We start from the raw sequence: 23,042 nt of genomic DNA, 5'->3' as shown, positions 1-23,042 counted from the left end.
CTTCATGTCCACCTCCCTTCTCCATGATGGGATTTTTGTCTAGCTTGATCTTGCCCTGCTCTTTGGCATGTTATCTTGCCGTCTTGTGAAGTTCTCATATTAAGCTGCCCTCAGTGTATAGAAGACAGTTTCCTTATAATTATCCAGAGCATCTTTTTGCAATCTCTTCTTCCATCTCTTTAACAATGATGCTGAACGTTTGGAGAAGGATATGAGATGTAAACATCTCATTTAGGACAAAGAATTCTATGGTCTCTTATTCTCCACAGCTTGCCCAGTTGTGGGTATCTGTGTTAATCACCACCTCTCATGAATATAGAACCTGCTCCTGAGAGCTGAGAAATGCATTATTTATAGGGGTAAGTCTTTAGAAGTCAGTTTAGTACTATTTCCATAGAGCAGAATATTATTAGTAGGTTCTCCATCAAGATGCTTTTCCTAAAAAAACTATTATATTAATTATCCTCCAATAAATGAATACTATGCAGTCTATAAAAATGGGGATCCAAAGTTTTACCTCTTATTGGGTTTACATCTCCCTCCAGATAACCACAGGATCATGAATATTCTGATCGGGCTGTCAGTTACCATGATATCTGTTTTCCTTATCATCCTCCTTTATTCTTGTTGCTCGTCCAAAAAGAGTAAATCTCAGGAACAAGCCCGTAAGTGTCATCTGAGTAGTGTGAGAAACCAAGACTGGAAAAATACAGGTATGTGTTCCTCATTTACAAAAGGATAGTTGGAATAATACAACTATCCTTTAGTTACCCTTTGAGGCAGGGCTTTCTAAACAGGAAAGAAAGTCTTGCACTTCACCTCAGTTCTCAGACACTAATTCCTCAATGCACTTTTGCATCTTCACCTCCAAAGCATACACTAATATCTAGGAAAAGGTTTAACAAGAGCGAGAGGGAGGGAGAGATGGAGAAAGGAAGGGAAAGAAGAATTGAAGGACGGAGTGAGGGAAGCAGGAAGGGAAGGAGAGAGAATATACTAAAAAAGAATTACTAGGGTACAGCGTTGTAGGATGGGGCTATAAACATAGAGTGGCAAAACTTCTAAATCTAATTGATGGCAGGTGAGCAACCTTGTGTTTTACCCTATCTCTCATTAGTACTTTGTATTTGAAATGAGAGTGCAGAAGTACTTTATTATATATGTTTGTTTACTTCTGTCCACTAAAATTACAGCTACCATGGACCAAGAGTGTGAATTGAGAACAACACTGAACAGACAGGTAGGTCCCCCTGAGACCGCCTCTTCCTAAAGTCTAATATTCCTTCATTATCTACAAGATGATGTACATACATTACTTAATATTTACCTCTTTTTAGGACCCTGAAAGACAAGAAGTGCAGGAGGTGGAATACTTGGAATTTGATCAGTTGATCTTCAAGCAGAAATTACCCACTCCCATTTCCCAGATTCCAAAGGAATCTTCCACAGATCCCAGTGTGTACGTGGAAGTCAGGAAATGTTAAGCCGAGATGAAATATCTTCTTTACCTCATGAGTTCTCAAGGAAACCTCTGATCTTAACCATTCTGATGGTATCTCCGAGTCGTTTTGATTTGCATTTCCCTGATAACTGGCGATGTTGAGCAACCTTTAAATGTCTTTCAGCCATTTCAGCTTTCTCTGTTGAGAATTTTTTAATTGGATTATTTGGGATTTTGATATCTAGTTTCTTCAGTTCTTCATATATTTTGGAGATCATCTCTCTGTCAGATGTGGGATTTATGAAGATCTTTCCCCATTCAGTAGGCTGCCATTTTTATACTGTTCTCCGTGTCCTGTGCCTTACAGAAGCTTCTTAGTCTTAGAAGGCCCCATTTATTAGTTGTTGTTCTCAGTGTCTGTGCTACTGGTGCTATATTTAGTAAGTGGTCTCCTGTGCCAATGTGTTCAAGGCTACTTCTCACTTTCCTTTCTATGAGGTTCACTATAGCTGGATTTACATTGCGGTCTTTGATCCATTTGTCCTTGAGTTTTATGCATGGGTGTAGACATGTATCTACTTGCATTCTTCTATGTGTCTACATCCAGTTATGCCAGAGGGCTTATCTCTCTGAAAAGTGGATGTGGGGGGGAATAATGTGGGAGGAGCAGGAGGAAGGGAGGGAAGGGGAACTGGGACTGATATGTAAAATAAGAAAAGATTGTTTTTAAAAAATAAAATAAAAAAGAAACATCTGAAGAAGTCTTCTGTGGAGACCACAGCTCTTTCTTTGACCAAACTAAATGGGGTAAAGGGTTCCTTTGGATTACATATCTTTCACAATCCTAGGCCACACTCCATTGAGGGAAGTCAAGTCAGGAACCTGGAGACAGAAACTGAAGCAGAACCGATGGGAGTTCACCAGATACTGAATTGTTCCCTATGCCTTGCTCAGCCTGCTTTCTTATACAATCTGGAATGACCTCATGAAGAGAGGCACCACTCACAGAAGTCTAGGCCTCCCCACATGAATCAAGAAATGCCAAACAGACTTGCCTGTAGGCTAATCATATGAATGCATTTCTCAGTTGAAAGTCCCACTTGTCTAGTGACTACAGCTTGTGTCACATTGGTCAAAACCACAACTATTTCACTATCCCAAAGGTTCTCTTTTGAATTTTCCTGCATCTACTATGAGATGCATCTTTGTCTGTCTGTCTGATTATTTGCTCTTTGGAAACAGGGACTTGCTAGATAGCCTCCAATTTCAGATCTATCTGCCTCAACCTCCCAAGAGATAATGTTACAGGGATTGTGAGCACCCTGAAGAAGGAATTTTATTTGAAGTCTCTTTAATCCAAGTTCCCTTCCAAAAGTGTTTCAAGAATTCAGCAGAGAGATGCTTTCAGGCCCAGGTGACATAATTTTTTTAATCCAGTTATGCTGTGGGACAATAATCTTTTATCCTGTCACTTGTATTATTTTTAATAAAACACTGACTGGCCAGTAGCCAGACAGGAAGTAGAGATGGGGCAATAAGAACAGGAGAATTCTGGGAAGAAGAAAGCTCAGTCTAGAGTCATCACAGAGAAAGCCAGACACAGAACAAACAAGATGAGAATGCCTCACTGATATAAGATACCAAGCCACGTGGCTAACATAGATAAGAATAATGGCCAAAAAAAAAAGAATAATGGCCAATTTTAAGATGTAAGAATTAGTTAATAAGAAGCCTGAGCTAATAGGCCAACCAGTTTATAATTAATTTAGACCTCTGTGTGTTTCTTTGGAACTGAACAGCTGAGGGACTGGGTTGGACTATCAACACAGTTATAGCAAAAAATCAAATAGAACATCTGCAGAAAAATGGATGCAACTTAAAACCATTATATGTAGCAAAATAAGCTGGATTCAGGAAGATAAATACATGTATATATGTATATGTGTAAAATAGATTTTAAATTAGGTTTTTACTTTTTAGTTTTGTAATAACTTTTAGGTTGGCATACAACATATGGTATTTCAACATGACATCTTTATACATATTTATCATACTGTGTGTATGTGAGAGAAAGAGAAAAAGAGAAAGAGACAGAGAAACAGAGAGAGACAGACAGGGAAACAGAGAGAGACAAAGACAGAGAGAGAAGAGAGAAGGAGGGAGAGAGAGAAAGAACTAGAAAAAGTATCATGGGAATAAATGAAAAGTTCTCTTAATGTAAGTTTTTTAATTTGGAGAAAGTTTCATATGTGCATGAAATGTGTTTTGATCATATTCAATGCTCACTCCAATCCCGCAAATGGCTAGAAAAATGTAGGTCACCCTTTTCCAGGGCTCAGGGAACATCACAAAATAAGGGGCAGTGTGAATATGAGAGCCAGAGAACAGGAAGGAACGCTGTGAAATGTGAGCCTCTGAGTATAGCTATTACACACATGAACTCACAGCAGGTGTTATTACCTAGTTTATCAATAAATATGAATATGCAGAAGTCTCCAATGGCGTGGTGAATAAAAGCCCTTCAGGTATATTCTCAACAGTGGTGTAGTAGGATAAAGTATTGAGACTTCTTTCTAAATATGTAGGCAATTGCAAATGTCAGTGTTATCTTGGTGTTACTGCTGTTTTGAATTTTAGTTCTAAATGTCACCCTGACACAATCTAGAATCACTTCAAAATAGAATCCCAAAGAAAGTTTGTCTAAATAAGAGATAATTGGCCTATGGGCATGTCTGGGAAATGTTTTTCCTGTTTAGTTTAATTGGTATGAGGAGACCTACCCACAAATTAAGAAACGACACCATTTCCTAAGCAAGATATCCTGGACTATTTAAGAGTGAAGTAAACTAGCTGAGCATAAGAATACATTCCTTGATCTCTGCTTTCTCACTATGTCTATCTCAAGTGACTGTCTCTGTAACACTGTTAGTCAAATAAACCTTTTCTTCCTTTAAAAAAAAAAGAAGAAGAAGACCTGAAGAAGGAAACACATGGAGGGCCCCAGGAAGGGGAAGAAGTTAAGATATTCTGAGTAAACTGGGATGGGACAGAAGAGAGGGCATGGGAGATAAGGGATTGAGATGGCCAAGTTGGAAGAGGGATGGAGAGGGAGGGCAGAGAACGAGATACCTTGATAGAGGGAGACATTATGGGATTATGGAGAAATTCCCAAGAATCCGCAAGGATGAACCTAATGAAGACTCCTAGCAATAATGAAGAGGGTGCCTGAACTGATTCCCCTAGAAACAGATTAGTGACTACCCTAATTTGTTATCATAAAACCTACATCCGGTAACTGATGGAAGCAAATGCAATGGTTCACAGTTATCATAAAACCTACATCCGGTAACTAATGGAAGCAGATACAATGGCTCACAGTTAGACACTGGACTGAGCTCCTGGAGTTCAGTTAAAGAGAAGTGGGAGAAATCATATGAGCGTGTGAGGGGGGTCAAGATCATGATGGGGAAAATCACAGAGGCACCCTACTTAAGTTAATGGGAGCTCAAGGACTCTGGATTGACAGCTGGGGAACCTACATGGGACCAAACTAGGCCTTCTGCATGTGGGTGCCAACTACATGATTTGATCTGTAGGGGGCCTGGCAATGGGATCAGGAATTATCTCAGGTACATGAACTGGCTTTTTGGAGCCCATTCCCTATGGTGGAATACCTTGCTCAACCTTGATACAGACCGGGGGTGTGAGGTTGGTCCTATCTCAACTTTGTCAGATTTTGTTGACTCCCCAAGAAAGGCCTTATCCCTTTGAGTGGATAGGGATGGGAAGAGTTGGGGAATAGGAGAAGGAGAAGAAGTGGAAACTGGGGTTGGTATGTAAAATAAAAAAAAATGGAAAGAAAAAATTAGAAATAAAAATTATTAAAACAAGCATGGTGGTAGTTCACACCTGTGTTTCCAGCATTTGTCAAGCTGAAGAAGGAACTCAGTTTAAGTATAGTCTGGACCTCATAGTGAATTCTGGAATACACTGTGTTGCATAATAGAGACTGCCAGGAAAAAATAAAAAATTGCCGACAAAAAAAAAGGAATTTGAACATCACTAGCCATTGCATTGAGGAAAACCCTCCTTCGTGTCTGAAATATAAAAAGAAGCATTCTCGGTCTCTTCTAAGAGTCCACCCAAGAGCAACTGAGAACTTTTCAAAAAGGAACTGTTCCTTTTGCCTATGGAGGAAAAGATGTAGAAATCCTGCGGTCAGGAACTCAGACCTCAAACATCCTGTGTGTCCTACTGTCTCACAAGTATCTGTTGTCTGAATGCACACAGACGGGACGATAATTGGGCTGAGGCCATATCAGCATCATGGCTCCACAGGACACCACCTATCTGTGTCTCGGTGAGTCCGGCACTGAAAGTGGGTTAGCAAGACAGGCAGGGTTCCCACAAAAGCTAGCACCTCTCTTAACACGGAAGATAGGGGACTTTACTGGCAGCCAAGAGTAATCTAGTCTCCCAGCATTCTGCTCAGATGGTAGTAACTGGGTCTCTGTTAGAATCTGAGCTGTGGGACTTGCTTGCCTCTATTCAATTCATGACATACTGTCTGGGTTTCATGACCATTGCTGGGCTTTGTGAGAGGAGAGGGAAAGGGACTAAAAATGTAAGGATGACCCTCAAGACTGGTTATTTTGGGAAAAATACTCTTATGAATAAAAAGACATACATCTCAAAACAAGAGCTAGATAGAAGAAATGATATACCACAGACAAAACTAGATGATCTACAGAAGAAAGGTGATAAATAAATGATTGAAACTGACCTGTAGATTGATTGATAGATTTCAGATTATAGACAAAAGATGATCAATTAATAAATAATGGCAATACATGTAGAGACAGATGATTGACACATATATATACACACATGCATAATAGACAGATAATCGATATAAAGAGATACCTGAAAACTACTATAGATAATAGATAGGTGGTAGATAAATAAATAGACAAACAAACAATGCATACACACACACACACACACACACATAGATTTACTCCATAACTCATTATGCAGAAAGATCTGCACCAGAGGTTGGATACTGGAGGTTAAATTTCCACCAATGATTCTCTTCCAGCAGTCTTCCTGGGACAGACAATTTGGGCACAAAAAGGTAAGTGCCCCCAAAGTCTTCTCCTTTGCAACACTTAGGTACTACTCACAACTGCTGTGGAGTAGGATAATGACTGGAAAGATGGTCTTAAGATCAGGTAAATTCCCCCTCTACTCTCATCCTACTGTCTTCTGTTTACATCACTGTGTTATCTCATTAAGGGGACCCCGGAGTCCTCTGGAGCTACAGCCTTGGAATCTGCTAGCGGGGTGTCTAACAAAGACCTGTGTTTTACTGACTATTCATAAGAGGAAGTCATGAGTTGTCTTTCTGATTGTTGATTCCCTTTTTTCTCCAAGTTTATTTACTTCACCTATTGAGAGGAAGTCAATCTATCCTAGCTCTACTGTACATTCATGTACTCTTCCACAATGTTGAGACCTAAGTAGTACTGAGGGAAGCATCAACATAAACTAACGGAAGCATTAATGGTGTTAAATTCTACATACTGTCCCTCTAGCTCCTGTTATGACCGCCTAGTGCATGTGAACCCTCATCTATCATGTCTTCTCTCTTTAGCGTCCTTCCAAAGACTGGGTTGTTTGTATGCTTATGATAAAATTCTAGGTATCTCCTGCTTATAGCTCCTCAGATATGTCTTATGTCTATGGAACCCACCTTCCACTTCCTGGCTTGTATCTACTCCTCCATAGTGTCTTCTCTTCTCCTATGCTAACATTCATTCAGCTTATCTTTCACTTTTTGCATGTATCAAGTCTCAGTCTTTCCTGTAATGGTTCCTTCCCTCTGCGGTCCTCCATCCCCCCATGCACACCTTCTTGGCAGCTCCTCCACTTCCCTTTCTGAACTTCCACACCAGTCACCTGATCTTCTTTCTGTAATAACACTGTTGATCACAGAGTCATACGTGTGTACTTGGAATGTTAAACTGCACAAATTTACAGGGTACAATTCGATATAACACACAATGAAATCAAGCCACATGTACCAATCAAGCCAGGTAAATTAATATTTCGATCTCAGTACATGGAAATACCACAACATGCATGTGAAGATCATTAGACAAACTTGGATATCTGTCCTTGCCTTTTACCCTGGTATTATATGTGTTTAGAGCCTTTCAAATTCCTCTCACCTGTTTATTCACAAAATATATAATAGATTATTGAAAATTATAATTTTCTAGTTGTGCTGTAAAGGAGAGCATTTATTGAACATTATTAAACTTCTACCTGTCTCCACTCTCTCATACTTCCCAGCCTCTAGTGATCACTATTCTATATTCATGTCAAATTTATTGTCATCATCAATTATTGTTTATTTAACCTTTTTCTACAGGACAGTTATGTCAGGTATAAATTATTCTAAATGATTGATTTATTGACTGTTAGGATCAGCTATAAAATTACTCAGCTGTTTTAACTATACAAAATCATGGATGTATTCATAAACCTCATTGTGGGTCTAGGACAGTTAATGGGTTCTGGGGAAGGGATGTCATTTTCTTCAGTAGTGTAGTCTCTGCTAAATACCCAAATACCATTAAATAACAACATACCACGCATGTCCAGGAAACTCTGGTGGCATTTGGTGGGTCAAAAGAACACATTAAAGTATAAATGGGCTTCTGGACAAGAGTGGACTCAGCAACAGAGCAAGAACAGAGGGAAATGGAGGATGGCAAAAATGGCCAAAATTTATTGTATGCATATTTGAGAACAAAAGGGTGTCTTAAAATAGCCTTTCTAAACATCCACATATGAGAGTGAACATACAGTACTTGTATTTTTGTTTTGGCTTGGCTTTGTGATACCAAAGGTCAAACCCAGAACTTTCTGTATGGTAGGAAGTGTTCACCAAATGAGCTGCTCCCACAGAACAGATGAAGGGAACCCGAGGGGTTTCAGTGCTTTTTGCCTGTTCCGTATAAAGAATAAAAGCTGAGAATGAAGTCTTCCAGATGCACAAATCACTTGATCAAGGCAAATCAACAGTAATTAGGAAAGCCAAGAAGATAAGTAACATATTCTGGCTCCCTCTGAGGTCCTGGATCAGCACCATGATCTGCCCATTTCCAGTTCCAGGAAACCATGAGTCTTTGTCTTCACTGCTGTTGCTTGAAGCAGTGTCTCTCACTAGCCTGGGGCTCACTGATTAGAGTAGCCTGACTGGCCCGAAAGCCCAGAAATATGTTTGCCTCTAATCTGCTTGTCTCTGCCTCTGCACTGGGTTTGTGAGTGCACCTCACCACTCCTGGCTGTTTGTGTGGATTTTGGGGTGACAAAGTTAGGTGCTCATTCTTAAAAGTCAAGGGAGCTGGAGAAATGGTTCAGTGATTAAGAGCACTGGCTGTTCTTCCAAGTACCCAGGTTCAATTCCCAGCACCAACATGTCTGAAACTCCAAGATTTCACACCCTCGCACAGACATACATGCAGGAAAAATGCCAATGCACATAAAATAAAATAAATTTTTAAGAAGAAGCTTGAAAGTCAAACACTTTAGCAACAGAGATTTATCTCCAGAGACACACAATACTATTTTTAAATGAAATGGTCACAGGTTCTTTGTAGTTAACTCATGTCCCCCAACACTAATGGAGTAAAATAGCTTCTACAAGCCATCTGAGCCTAGGCTGTTTCCTTTCAGAATTTCCCATTCCTACCATATCTGCTGCCACAAGTCCTGTGGTTCCCTGGAATGGGTCTGTGAGGATCCTCTGCCAGGGAATTCCTGAAGCCTTCCTGTACCAGTTGTCTCTGATGAAAAACTCCACACACACAGTAATACAGAAGAAATTTGGATTTCAGAAAGAGGCCGAATTCATCATCAACCACATGAATACAACCACAGCAGGATGTTATCAGTGTCAGTACAGGATTAAGGACCACTGGTCAAAGTATAGCAAACCCCTGGAGCTGGTGGTGACAGGTAAGGAGGTACTTTGGGAGCCTGGTCTTCTGATAGTTATTTTGTCTTAACTTTATCAGACTTTGTTTTGTTTTTGTATTTGCTTTTTGTTAGTTACATTTGTTAGTAGATAACTTCATACAATGTACACAATACATACTGACGGCTCTCACCCCCACTTCTGCTCATTTCGTTTTGTGACCCACTGAGATTAACCAGGGCCATTCCTATTACTAAGGGTTTGAAGGTATCTTATGTGGGCTCAGCAGTAGGTATACAACTAAAGGCAATGATTCCCCCTCTCCCAGAGTCTTTCAATAGCCAGTAATTCCATCACAAAAGGTAGGACCCCTTGATTACTGCCTCATCTACCATCTCCCCTACTTCCTTGACTTATTATTGACAGGATTGCTCTTGCAGGTAATTACAACTGAATGTTAATAATTGTGGTGGTTCTTTCAAGTCTAGAGAGTGACATTTAGTAGGCCCCACCCTGTCTTCCACCTCTTACATAATTCCTGTTCACCTTTGGGCAGTGTTGCCTAGGTCTTAGACAGAAATAACACAAACATCTTGTTTATGTCTGGGCCTACAACTGTCTTTATTCTGTGCATCTTGGGCAGCTATGAGTCTCTGCATTCAATGATGTTCCTCTTTTAGTTCTTATTTAAATTGTTTTCACATAATGTATTTTTAGCACATTCTTTTCTCTCCCCCAATTCTTCCCAGATCCTCCCCACCTCCCGTATTTTTAGAATAGCTTTAGGTTCATAGAAAAATTGAGTTGTTGAAGACTCAGAAGACCAAGAATGAATGAACATATATTGGCATATCTATCTTAGTTGGTATCTAAAACATATTCAGAGTTCCTTGGCTGGTAACTATGGTCCTTATCTACTCCAGGACCGCTTCTAAGATCTTACATTGCATTTGGTTCTCTATTGTTTTTTTATTGATAAAAGGAGAATAAAAAAAATTTCCACCTCTTCCCAGCCTCCCATTTCCCTCCCCCTCCTCCCACTCTTCTCCCCCTACCCCCACTCTCTCCCCCTCCCTCTCCAGTCCTAAGAGCAGTCAGGGTTCCCTGCCCTGTGGTAAGTCCTAGGTCCTCCCCCCTCCGTCCATATCTAGGAAGGTGAACATCCAAACTGGCTAGGCTCCCACCAACCAACACATTAAGTAGGATCAAAACCCCGTGCCATTGTCCTTGGCGTCTCATCAGCCCTCATTGTTCGCCATGTTCAGAGAGTCCAGTTTTATCCCATGCTTTTTTGGTAACAGTCCAGCTGGCCTTGGTGAGCTCCCAATAGATAAGCTCCACTGTCTCAGTGGGTGGGTGCACCCCTCGTGGTCCCGACTTCTTTGCTCATGTTCTCCCTCCTTCTGCTCCTCATTGGGACCTTGGGAGCTCAGTCCAGTGCTCCAGTGTGGGTCTCTGTCTCTATCTCCATCCATCCCCAGATGAAGGTTCTATGATGATATGCAAGATATTCGTCAGTATTGCTCTAGGGTAGGGTCATTTCAGGTTCCCTATCCTCAGCTGCCCAAGGAACTAACTGGGAACCTCAGCTTGGGAACCTGGGAGCCCCTCTAGGGTCAAGTCTCTTGCCCACCCTAAAGTGGGTCCCTTAACTAAGAATTATGGTTCCGTGCTCCCCTATCCAACCTTCCTTTATCCCAATCCTCCTTTTTCCCCAAGTCCCCCCCTCCTTCCCTTCTAAGTTTTCTCTCCCCATCTCCCCTTACCCCCATCCCACCCCACCCCCAAGATCCCAATTTTCTCCCCAGCAATTTTGTCTACTTCCCTTAGCCAACAGGATAACTATATGTTTTTCCTTGGGTTCACCTTCTTACTTAGCTTCTTTAGGTTCACGTACTGTAGACTCCATGACCCCTATTTATAACTAGAAACCAATTATGAGTAAGTACATCCCATGTTCATCTTTTTGGGTCTGGGATAAACTCAGGATAGTGTTTTCTATTTCCATCCATTTGTATGCAAAATTCGAGAAGTCATTGTTTTTTACCGCAGCATAGTACTCTAGTGTGTATACATTCCATACTTTCTTCATCCATTCTTCCATTGAAGGGCATCTAGGTTGTTTCCAGGTTCTGGCTATTACAAATAATACTGCTATGAACATAGTTGAACAAATGCTTTTGTCATATGATAGAGCATCTCTTGGGTATATTCCCAAGAGTGGTATTGCTGGGTCCAGGGGTAGGTTGATCACAAATTTCCTGAGAAAAAGAAACACTGACTCCCACAGTGGTTGCACAAGATTGCATTCCCACCAGCAATGGATGAGGGTACCCCTTCCTCCACAGCCTCTCCAGCAAAGGCTATCCTTGGTGTTTTTGACTTTAGCCATTCTGACAGGTGTAAGATGATATCTTTTTTTTTTGGAACCAAAGGAAAAACATATAGTTATCCTCTTGGCTATGGGAAGTAGACAAAGTTTGATTTGCATTTCCCTGATTGCTAAGGAAGTTGAGCACGACCTTAAGTGTTTTTGGCCATTTGAATTTCTTCTGTTGAGAATTCTCTGTTCAATTCAGTGCCCCATTTTTTAATTGGGTTAATTAGCATTTTAAAGTCTAGTTTCTTGAGTTCTCTATATATTTTGGAGATCAGACCTTTGTCTGTTGCGGGGTTGGTGAAGATCTTCTCCCAGTCAGTAGGTTGCCTTTGTGTCTTAGTGACAGCGTACTTTGCTTTACAGAAGCTTCTCAGTTTTAGTAGGTCCCATTTATTCAATGTTGCCCTTAATGTCTGTGATCTGAGGTTATACCTAAGAAGCGATCACCTGTGCCTATCTGTTGTAGGGTATTTCCCACTTTCTCTTCTATCAGGTTCAGTGTGTTCAGACTGATATTGAGGTCTTTAATCCATTTGGACTTGAGTTTTGTGATAGATATGGGTCTATTTTCATTCTTCTAGAGGTTGACATCCAGTTGTGCCAGCACCATTTGTTGAAGATGCTTTCTTTCTTCCATTGTATACTTATAGCTCCTTTATTGAAAATGAGGTGTTCATAGGTTTGTGGGATAAAATCCGGGTCTTCTATACGATTCCATTGGTAGACTTCTCTGTTTTTATGCCAGTACCACCCTGTTATCATTACTGTTGCTCTGAAATAGAGTCTGAAGTCAGGGATGGTAATGCCTCCGGAAGATCCTTTATTGTATAGGATTGTTTTGGCTATCCTGAGTTTTTTGTTTTTCTATATGAAGTTGATTATTGTCCTCTCCAGATCTGTGAAGAATTTTGATGGGACCTTGATGGGGATTGCATTTAATCTATAAATTGCCTTTGGTAGAATTGCCATTTTTACTATGTTGATCCTCCCAATCCAAGAGCAAGGGATGTCCATCCATTTTTTGGTATCCTCTTCAATTTCTTTCTTCAATGCCTTAAAGTTCTTGTCAAATAGATCTTTAACTTCCTTGGTTAGCTATACCCCAAGATATTTTATGCTGTTTGTGGCTATCGTGAATGGAGAAGCTTCTCTGATTTCCCTCTCTGCTTTCGTATCCTTTGTGTATAAGAGGGCGACTGATTTTTTGGAATTGATCTTGTATCCTGCCACATTACTAAAGCTGTTTATCAGCTGTAAAAGTTCTTTGGTGGAGTTTTGGGGGTCGCTTGTGTACACTATCATATCATCTGCAAATAACGAAAGTTTAACTTCTTCCTTTCCAATTCGAATCCCCTTGATCCCATTATGTTGTCTTACTGCTATTGCTAGAACTTCAAGCAATATATTGAAGAGGTATGGCGAGAGTGGACAGCCTTGTCGTGTTCCTGAGTTTAGCGGGATGGCTTTGAGTTTCTCTCCGTTTAATTTGATGTTAGCTGTCGGCTTGCTGTATATAGCTTTTATTATATTTAGGTATGACCCTTGTATCCCTAATCTCTCCATGACTTTTAACATAAATGTATGTTGAATTTTGTCAAATGCTTTTTCAGCATCTAATGAAATGATCATATTTTTTTTCTTTCAGTTTATTTATATGATGGATTACATTGATAGATTTTCATATGTTGAACCAGTCCTGCATCTCTGGGATGAAGCCTACTTGATCATAATGGATAGTTTTTCGGATGTGTTCTTGGATTCGGTTTGCCAGTATTTTGTTGAGGATTTTTGTGTCAATCTTCATGAGTGAGATTGGCCTGTAATTCTCTTTCCTGGTTGAGTCTTTGTGTGGTTTTGGTATCAGAGTAACTGTAGCTTCATAAAAGGAATTTGGCAATGACCCTTCTGTGTCTATATTGTGGAATACATTGAGGAGTATAGGTATTAGGTCTTCTTGGAAGTTCTGGTAGAATTCCGCATTGAAACCATCTGGCCCTGGGCTTTTTTTGGTAGGGAGGTTTTTGATAACAGCTTCTAATTCTTCACGACTGACAGGTCTGTTTAGATTGTTCACCTGGTCCTGATTTAATTTTGGTAAATCGTATTTATCTAAAAAAGTGTCCATTTCTTTTACATTTTCCAGTTTTGTGGCATACAGGCTTTTGTAGTAAGATCTAATGACTCTCTGAATTTCCTCTGTGTCTGTGGTTATGTCCCCCTTTTCATTTCTGATCTTATTAATTTGCAACTTTTCTCTCTGCCATTTGACTAATTTGGATAGGGGTTTGTCAATCTTGTTGATTTTCTCCAGGAACCAGCTTTTTGATTCATTGATTCTTTGGATTGTTTTCTGTGTTTCTATTTTGTTGATTTCAGCCCTCAGTTTGATTATTTCCAGTCTTCTACTCCTCCTAGGTGAGTCTGCTTCTTTTTTTTGTAGAGCTTTCAGGTGGGCTTTTAAGTCTCCAATATGTGCTTTCTCTGTTTACTTTAAGTGGGCACTTAGTGCTATGAACTTTCCTCTTAGGACTGCTTTCATAGTGTCCCAGTTCGAGTATGTTGTTTCTTTATTTTCATTGAATTCAAGGAAGACTTTAATTTCTTTCTTTATTTCTTCCTTAATCCAGGTATGGTTCAGTAGTTGACTGTTCAGTTTCCATGAGTTTGTAGGCTTTCTGGGGGTAGCATTGTTGTTGAATTATAACTTTAATCCATGGTGATCTGATAAGACACAGGTGGTTAGTAATATTTTTTGTAACTGTGTAAGTTAGCTTTGTTACCGAGTATGTGGTCAATTTTCGAGAAGGTTCCATGAGCTGCAGAGAAGAAGGTATATTCTCTCCTCTTTGGGTGGAATAATCTATAGATGTCTGTTAAGTCCATTTGCTTTATTACCTCCATTAATTCTCTAATTTCTCTGTTAGGTTTCTGTCTGATTGACCTGTCCATTGGTGAGAGAGGAGTGTTGAAGTCTCCTACTATTAGTGTGTGCGGTTTGACGGCTGCCTTGAATTTTAGCAATGTTTCTTTTACGTACATGGTTGCTTTTATATTTGGGGCATAGATATTCAGGATTGAGACTTCTTCCTGATGAATTGTTCTTGTTATGAGTATAAAATGTCCCTCTCCATCTCTTCTGATTGATTTAAGTTTGAAGTCAACTTTGTTAGAAATTAGTATGGCCACACCTGCTTGTTTCTTAGGTCCATTTGCTTGATAAGCCTTTTCCCAGCCCTTTACTCTGAGTAGGTGCCTGTCTTTGTGGTTGAGGTGTGTTTCTTGTAGACAGCAGAATGTTGGATCCTGTTTTTGTATCCAATCTCTTAGCCTGTGCCTTTTTATAGGTGAGTTGAGCCCATTGACATTAAGAGATATTAATGACCAGTGGTTGTTAACTCCGGTCACTTTTTTAGTAGTAGGGTTTGTGTGTTTCCCTTCTTTGAGTTGTGTTGGTGAAGGGTCTCTAGATGTCTGAGTTATTGTGGTCATTGTTGGACTCCTTGGTTAGTGATTTTCCTTCTATTATTTTCTGTGGATTTGTGGCTACATATTGTTTAAATTTGTTTTTATCCTGGAAAATTTTGTTTTCTCCATTTATAGTGAATGAAAGCTTGGCTGGATATAGTAGTCTGGCTTACATCCATGGTCTCTTAGTTTTTGAAGTACATCTATCCAGGACCTTCTGGCTTTCATGGTTTCCATAGAGAAGTCAGGTGTAAGTCTGATAGGTTTACCTTTATAAGTAACTTGGCCTTTTTCCTTTGCGGCTCTTAATATTCTTTCTTTATTCTGTATATTTTTGTTTTGATTATTATATGGCGAGGGGATGGTTTTTTTTGATCCAGCCTATTTGGTGTTCTGTATGCTTCTTGAACCTTCATAGGTACATCCTTCTTCAGGTTGGGAAAGTTTTCTTCTATAATTTTATTAAGTATATTTTCTGGACCGTTGAGCTGCACTTCTTCTCCTTCTTCTACCCCAATTATTCTTAGGTTTGGTCTTTTTATTGTGTCCCATATTTCCTGAATGTTCTGTGATGAGAGTTTGTTGGACTTGCTATTTTCTTTGATCAGTGCGTTTATTTTCTCTATGTTATCCTCAGAATCTGAGATTCTTTCTTCTATCTCTTGTATTCTGCTGGTTATGCTTGTTTTGTAGTCTCTATTCGTTTACCTAGATTTTCCATGTCCAGCCGGCCCTCTGTTTGTGTTTTCTTCTTTGCCTCCATTTCAGTTTTCAAGTCATGAACTGTTTCCATTATCTGCTTGATTGTTTTCCCTTGGTTTCCTAGGGTATCATTCACTGATTTACTCAATTCCTCGAACTTTCTGTTATACTTCTCATCCATTTCTATAAGGGTGTTTTTTATATGCTGTTTAAGGGTGTCAATCACTTTCATGAAGTCAGTTTTTTCTACTTCTTCTTGATTAAGGTGTTCATGTCCTCCTGTTGTGAGGTCGCTGGCTTCTGGTGGTTTCGTGTTGTTTTTCAGAGTGTTGGGTGAATTCTTGCATTGGCGTCTCCCCATCTCTTCCTCCCAATACTCTCCTATGGATCTTCTTTTACAGGATCAGGTCTTCTTGCCCACTGATGTACCTTCCCAGTGATGTCACTCCCCAGTGATGTTTCTCCTGGTGTCCAGATCGGATCTCCTTGCTGCTTGGTTAGCTCGCAAACAAAGGGCCCACCCTGCTCACTGCAGGCAGGCTATGGGGACAAAGGAGCTACCGCCCTCCCCTTTGCCCTCCGCTTCGGGTTCGGTCCCAGCGCCCAAGCAGGCTGATCTGGGATGTGCTATGCCACCAAAGAAAGGAGGGAGGGAGGGAGACAGGGGGTGGGGGATCTGGTTGTAAGCTGGATGGGATAGGAAGAGAGAGAAGGTATCGGGCAGTATAACCCCTGTAGGATGACCAGGAAGTGCAGGCGGGCTGTTCCCAGGTGCCGCAGCACTCACTCACCACAATGATGTTTCATTGGGTGCCCAGATCGAAACTCCGTGCTGCTTGGTTAGCTCGCAAACAAAGGGCCCACCCTGCTTGCTGCAGGCAGGCTATGGGGACAAAGGAGCTTCTCTATTGTTTTTTGATAGTTTTGACAGTTTTGAAAAGTACAGGCAAGCATTTTCTGGGACTTCCCATTCTTAGAAATTGCCTGATACTTTTCTCATGACTACACTGGGTCATAGTTCATTACAAGAAAAACAGAGGTGACGAATGCTGTATTTTGAATGTTCTTACCACCAAAAAAATAACTGTGTGAGGTGATATATATGCTATTCGCTCTAACTAATCATTATACAATGTATACATGTGATAAATATCATAGTATACATGATAAATACACAAAACCTTTTTAGTTTAAAAACTAGGCCATGTCTGATGAGGCACACTAGTAATCCAATAATCCCAGAGGTAGAGGCAGGAGAAACAAAGGTTCTAGGTCATCCATTGCTTCATAATTAATTTGAGGTTTGTCCCAACTACATGAGAGTGTTTTGAAAGAAATGGGGTGGGGGAGGGCAAAGGAAGGAAAGGAAAGAGAAGAAGATGACAGGTGAGGAGAGAGGAGTGGACATGGGAGGGGAAGGAAAGGGAGGGGAGGGGAGGAGAAATTGGGTGTGTTGGTACACACCAGTGATCCCAGCTCTCAAGAAGCTGAGACAGGAGGATCATGAGTTCAAGATCCTATCTCAAAACCTAAGTAAATTAAAAAGAAAATCTACCCACAAAACCATCTGGTCCTGCTCAGCCTGGGCAGTTGGAAGACACCCATGGGCCCTGGCCCTGCTCAACCTGGGCAGGTGGAAGACACCCACGGGCCCTGGCCCTGCTCAGCCTGGGCAGGTGGAAGATACCCACGGGCCCTGGCCCTGCTCAGCCTGGGCAGGTGGAAGACACCCACGGGCTCTCCCAGCAGCTCAAGACAATATTATGAAGGAAAAATGGGAGAGAAAGAGGAGCAGAGCAGTTCAAGTACTGGGAGAGAGGCAGAGATGAAAAAGTTAAGGCAGGGAGAAAGACACTGATGTGGGTGACCTGAACTGCCACCCAAACCCATAGTGATATTTGGCTGGGCTTCTACCAAGGGCCATGTCTGGGTCTGTGGCCCCACAGCAGCCAGGGTCTGTGTGGATATCCATGGCTTCTGTTACCACTGAAGACCATGTGGAAGCTCAGGTAGTGGGTCGCTACCTGAGACCATGCTGGTGCCTAAGGACCATACTGATCTGAGTGGCCTGCGCTGTCACCCAGAGTCATGGTGACATTCAAGCCCAAGATGCCACAGAGAGCCATGGCTGAGTCTGTGGCCTGCCTCTGCCAGGGTCTGTGTTGTTGTCTGTGGCTCCTGTTACCATAAAAGGCTATACAGGTGCCAGGGATCTGTGCTCCCACTTTGGACCATGTTGGTGCCCAAGTGCCATGCTATTACCAGAGTCTTTACTGATATGAGCGGCCTGCACTGTACCCCAGGACCAGGGTGACGACCAGGCCTGGACTCACAAGGATGATATCTGGGTTTATGGTCCTGCTGTAGTTGGGGTCTGTATGAATTTTTGTGGCCCATGTTGTGACCTTGGAGAGGAGGGGGAAATGTAAACCATTCATGTAGAAATCCTATGGCCACCATGAGCTGGCCCCACCCTTGCCTGTCTCTAGAAGATCTGGCCCTGACCCTCGCTGGCTGTTGCAGCATGAGAACAGGCCCCCACCCTACATGGGAGAGCTGGCTCTAATGACCCTGACCCTGGGAGATCTGGCCACATTCCTCACCGTGGACACAGGAGAGCTGACATTGATGGTGGGGATGCAGTCACCTGAGGGGGACTGTCCCAGGGGAGGCCAGGACTGACCAGCTCAGCTACTATGCAAGTATCATATCCAGCTCTCTGTGTTGGCCCACCCCATCTATGGAGCACATAAAGGAACTGGTCCTGTGGAACCATGGCTGCAGGATCTCCTTGACTCCGGGCAACAATAGGATGCCTAAGAGGAGTATCAGTGCAGGGCCAGTATGGTTGGTGTACTGCAAGCCAGAGGCCTTGAACCAGGCCAACAACTGATTATAATGAACAATTGCAAGTAAAGCTGTTTGGACAGAAGGGTCTGCCGCACGACACACCACAGCTACCAGTGCCGCTAAGATGAATGAACAGGTGATGGAGAAGCAGGAAAGACAAAGGAATGAAGTGTTAGGGGGGGTTCTTTGTTGTTTGTTCACTAATATTTTTATTTTTTATTTTCTTTTGGGGAGTTACAAGGGGAAGAGCAGATATGGGGGGACTGGGAAATGAGTGGGATTAAGATGCATGATGTGAATTTCCCAAAGAACCATTAAAAATTACTCTTTCTTCAAAAATTAACATGTTAATACATAACAAGTAGTCGGTGTTTGCCTCTTATACATGAGGCGCTGGATTCAAACTCCATAATAATAATAAATTTGTTTTTGTTCTTGTAGGGTTTTTTGTTTTTGTGTGTATGTGTGTGTGTGTTTAGTATTGCTTCTCTTTCCATGTCATATAGCCATACATTAATTTATATATCAATGTAAAAGTCTATGATCCACAAATAAGAGAAAACATGTGATACTTTTTCTGAGTCTGACTTAACTTACCTAATATAATAATTCCCTAGTTGGATCCATTTTCCTACCAGTGGCATAATTTTATCTTCACAGTTGGAAACAACCCCATTGTACATCACATGCCCCAGAAAGACATAGAGTTGATTCCGTAACTTTTTTCTACTTGTGAGAACAAGTATCACTCCATGTCCCATGCTACTCTTCACTTGTGATGTTCCTACCTCACTTCCCAAGTGCTGAGATTATACTCACAAACCATAATGCCTGGGTGTAAATAATTTCTTAAACACCAAAAAGAGAACATCTTTTAGTCAACTTACTCGACTGAATACTTTCTCCTTAAAATATTTATTATTTATGTCTATGAGTGTTTTGTCTGAAAGTATGTCTGCACATCACATCAGAAGAGGGTATCATATTCCATAGGACTACAGTTATAGATGCTTGTGAGCCACCATATGCATTCCGGGAATTGAACTCAGGATCACTGAAAGAGCAGCCAGTGCTCTTAACTGCTGAGCCATCTCTCCACCACCATCAACTGATTTTTTTTATTTTCTGTAAATGGATTTTTCCTTGCATGTTTGTCTGTGAACCATGTGAATACAGAACTCGTGGAGGTCAGAAGAGGGAATCAAATCCCCAAGAACTAGAGTTACAAACAGTTGTGTCTCTGGCTAGTGTTTTTAACTGCTGGCCCTTGGCCCCAGCCCCTGAAAATAATTTTTTAAAGAGCAAAATTATGCTAACAGCTCACTGTCTTCTCTTTCAGGCTTATACAACGAGCCTGTCCTCTCCACAGATCAAAGCCGTGTGCTGATAGCAGGAGAAAGCATTTCCTTCCAGTGTAGTTCAGCACATGACCTGTTCAACAGATTTTCACTGGTCAAGGAGGGAGATGCTTCTTTGCCACAGCACCAACATGAAGGGTACCAAGGCAAATTCACTCTTGGTCCCGTGAACCCTAACTTTGCTGGGAACTACAGTTGCTACGGCTGGCACAACAGCAGTCCCTATGTGTGGTCAGCCCCTAGCAATGCCCTGGAGCTCATTGTCACAGGTAGAGGCACATCCCAGTTCTTTGTTCTCCACCATCCCGGTGTCTAGGCGGGAGTGGGAAGAGGTGCTCTGAGATCCATGAGCGTGGCAGTAGACTCACTCTCCTGAGGCACATGAAGAGAAGGGGGCTTCTACATTTACTCCACACTCATCTTTCATACATTTTCTGAAGTCTTCCAGCATACCCTTCAGAAACCTATGATATATTTTTCAGGGTGTTTGTCGGGGGGTGCAAGCACAATGCTGGCAGGGACCAGAGAGTGTGACAGATTCCCTGGAGCTGAATTTACAGATGATTCTGAATCACCCATTGTGGATGCTAGAAGCTAAACTCAGGACCTCTGCAAGTGCAGCGAATGGTTCTAACCACTGCATCATCCCTTCAGCCTCCTAGTTTATCGATAAAGGAAAGGTCCGCATTCAGAATCACTTATGAGGGATCTGTGTTGATACAGAAGATCCAAACACAGTCTAGTCTGGTGCATCTTTTTTCATTTGCATAATTTTTCATTACAGAATCCACTGGGAGTGGTTGAATATAAAGACTGAATTGTAGGAGTCATTTTTTATGTGGTTTGCATATACCATTGTGCTTGAAGGAAGGAGAAAAAGGTCAGACTTCAGGCAGGAAATCAGTTGCTGGTAGCTGAGTGGGCTGACCACAATCCATATCTCATGCCCATCTTCTGAATAAGGTGTCATCACCCCAGTCATGCAATAAGCTCTGCAGCGTGGTAGCTGTGCATTGCACTGCTGCAAAGCTGGGTAGATCTTTCTGATTAGTGGCATGGAGACAAGTGAATTTCCATGCAGAAGAATCAAAGTACAATTAAACAAGAACACATTTCTGATGGATTAGAGGCCTAGCAGCAAAATATATCCTGTGGGAGACCACAGAAGAGAATTACCTTGAACCTGACATAGAAGATGGTTTCTAAAACAAAATGCAGGACCTGCCTGCTCTATAGCAAAGGACTAATGAATTCAACCCAACTAAATCCTAAAATGCATGTTCATGATAATAATAAAAAGAGAAAAATACATTTCGCATAATTGACTAGGTAATAGAATCACCATGGTTTTCTGAGATAGATTCTCACAAACTCATGCATGCTAGACAAACCCTCTTTTACCAGGAAAACGGTACTGAATATTTAATTTTTCTAAACATTGTAGGCTCACATATTACATTTCAGCCAATGGAGGAGGAAACAGGTTAACAATGATAAAGATTGTCTAATACATAAAAATAAAAATACGTTATTCACTGAGCATCATTGTCTATAAAATGTCACACAATAATTGGTGATGAGAAGTTGCAATGAAGTTGAGCAACAGATCACCTGCCTATCATGCATACAGCAATTGGTTCCATCCTCATCACATGGGTTATTTTTAAGTAGAGATGAGTTTTAGCTAAATTTATCTTAAATTTTACCATATATATCCAAGACAGCAGTGGCTGAGTGTCTATTTTGCCACATTTGAGAGTAATATAAATTGTCATGTAGAGTGACAAAAGTATGAAGAAAAAATTTTAGAGCTCCTGACACAGGGCGGTGTTGAAAAAACAGTTGGGTGAACAATGAAACCGTTAAGAGAGGTGAGAAAGACAAAGTACAAACTCCCCATAATCACTTCCTTTTCTAGGAACCACAGTTTCACACCCTTGGCCTCCCTCTATCTTACATACCCTAGAAGTGTGGTGCCTGAGAATATATGAGCTCATTAAAAAGGATTAGGATAGAATGGATTATGGCCAACAATTACCTATTTCTTTCCCTTATGTCTCTAGACTCCAAGAAGCAAGGTTACATGATGGAGAATTCAGTCCGGATGAGTATGGCAGGGCTGGTGCTTGTGGTCCTCTTGGTGATACTAGCTGAAGACTGGAACAGCCACAGGATATCACACAAGGAAGACTGTCAGGAATTGACTGCACCAAGATGGAGCAGACAGTGACTGTGGGTGGGGATGGGAGCTATAGGTGGGGAGGCTTCTTGCAAAAAGGAAAAGCAATTAGAGGCTCAGATCCATTTGCAGAATGCAAGGCATGGGTGTAAAGTATCCACCACCCATGTGTGTGAACATTGGCTCCCCAGCAGATGGTACTGTTTATGAGGATGTGTAAACTTTAAGATGAGCTATAAGTAGGTCACTAGGGCTACTATTTAAATGTTATACTCACTTCAGGTTCCCACCTAGCTCTCTGCCACTGTATACTCCTGTGGAGCTGCTCCTATTTCATGCTTTCCTGCCACAATAGAATACTCCCTCTGAAAACATGAGCCAGAGTTAGCCTTGCCTTCTTTTCTTTCAAGACAAAAATAAATTGACTAGTACACAGAGTTATCACACAGTGTGGTCCTAGGTGGATCTTTTCTCCTGGTTAGTATTCAGGTTAGTTATAAATACATTTTTCTTTTATTTGTGAGATTATAATATAACTACATCCCTTGGTTAGGTCTTTTTGTTTTTCAACTCAACACATTTGAGGGTCATGTGGGAAGAGGAGACCTCAACTGAGAAAATGTCTCAATCAGATTGCCCTGTAGGCAATTCTGTGGAATATTTTCTTGATTAACATTTGTCAT

At 41.3% G+C, this 23,042-nt stretch overlaps 2 protein-coding genes across 2 annotated transcripts; both read left to right on the top strand.

The window, feature by feature from the left end:
• Positions 1 to 551: 551 nt before the first annotated feature.
• On the top strand, positions 552 to 2,082 carry LOC142842440 (killer cell immunoglobulin-like receptor 3DL1). The gene is made up of 3 exons (XM_075959164.1): positions 552 to 713; positions 1,194 to 1,240; positions 1,338 to 2,082. Exons 1-3 carry the CDS (start codon positions 560 to 562, stop codon positions 1,482 to 1,484), a joined length of 348 nt encoding a protein of 115 aa, XP_075815279.1. The 5' UTR covers positions 552 to 559; the 3' UTR covers positions 1,485 to 2,082.
• A 3,685-nt stretch (positions 2,083 to 5,767) lies between these two features.
• Fcar (Fc alpha receptor) lies at positions 5,768 to 22,410 on the top strand. Its single transcript, XM_075987442.1, has 5 exons — positions 5,768 to 5,801; positions 6,543 to 6,575; positions 9,185 to 9,466; positions 20,162 to 20,449; positions 22,244 to 22,410. Exons 1-5 carry the CDS (start codon positions 5,768 to 5,770, stop codon positions 22,408 to 22,410), a joined length of 804 nt encoding a protein of 267 aa, XP_075843557.1.
• Positions 22,411 to 23,042: the final 632 nt, after the last annotated feature.

Source organism: Microtus pennsylvanicus, chromosome 1 (assembly GCF_037038515.1).
Source record: "Microtus pennsylvanicus isolate mMicPen1 chromosome 1, mMicPen1.hap1, whole genome shotgun sequence".
NCBI classification, from domain to species: domain Eukaryota; kingdom Metazoa; phylum Chordata; class Mammalia; order Rodentia; family Cricetidae; genus Microtus; species Microtus pennsylvanicus.
Note: the sequence above shows the minus strand (reverse complement) of the source record. Positions and strands in the feature narration are given on the sequence as shown.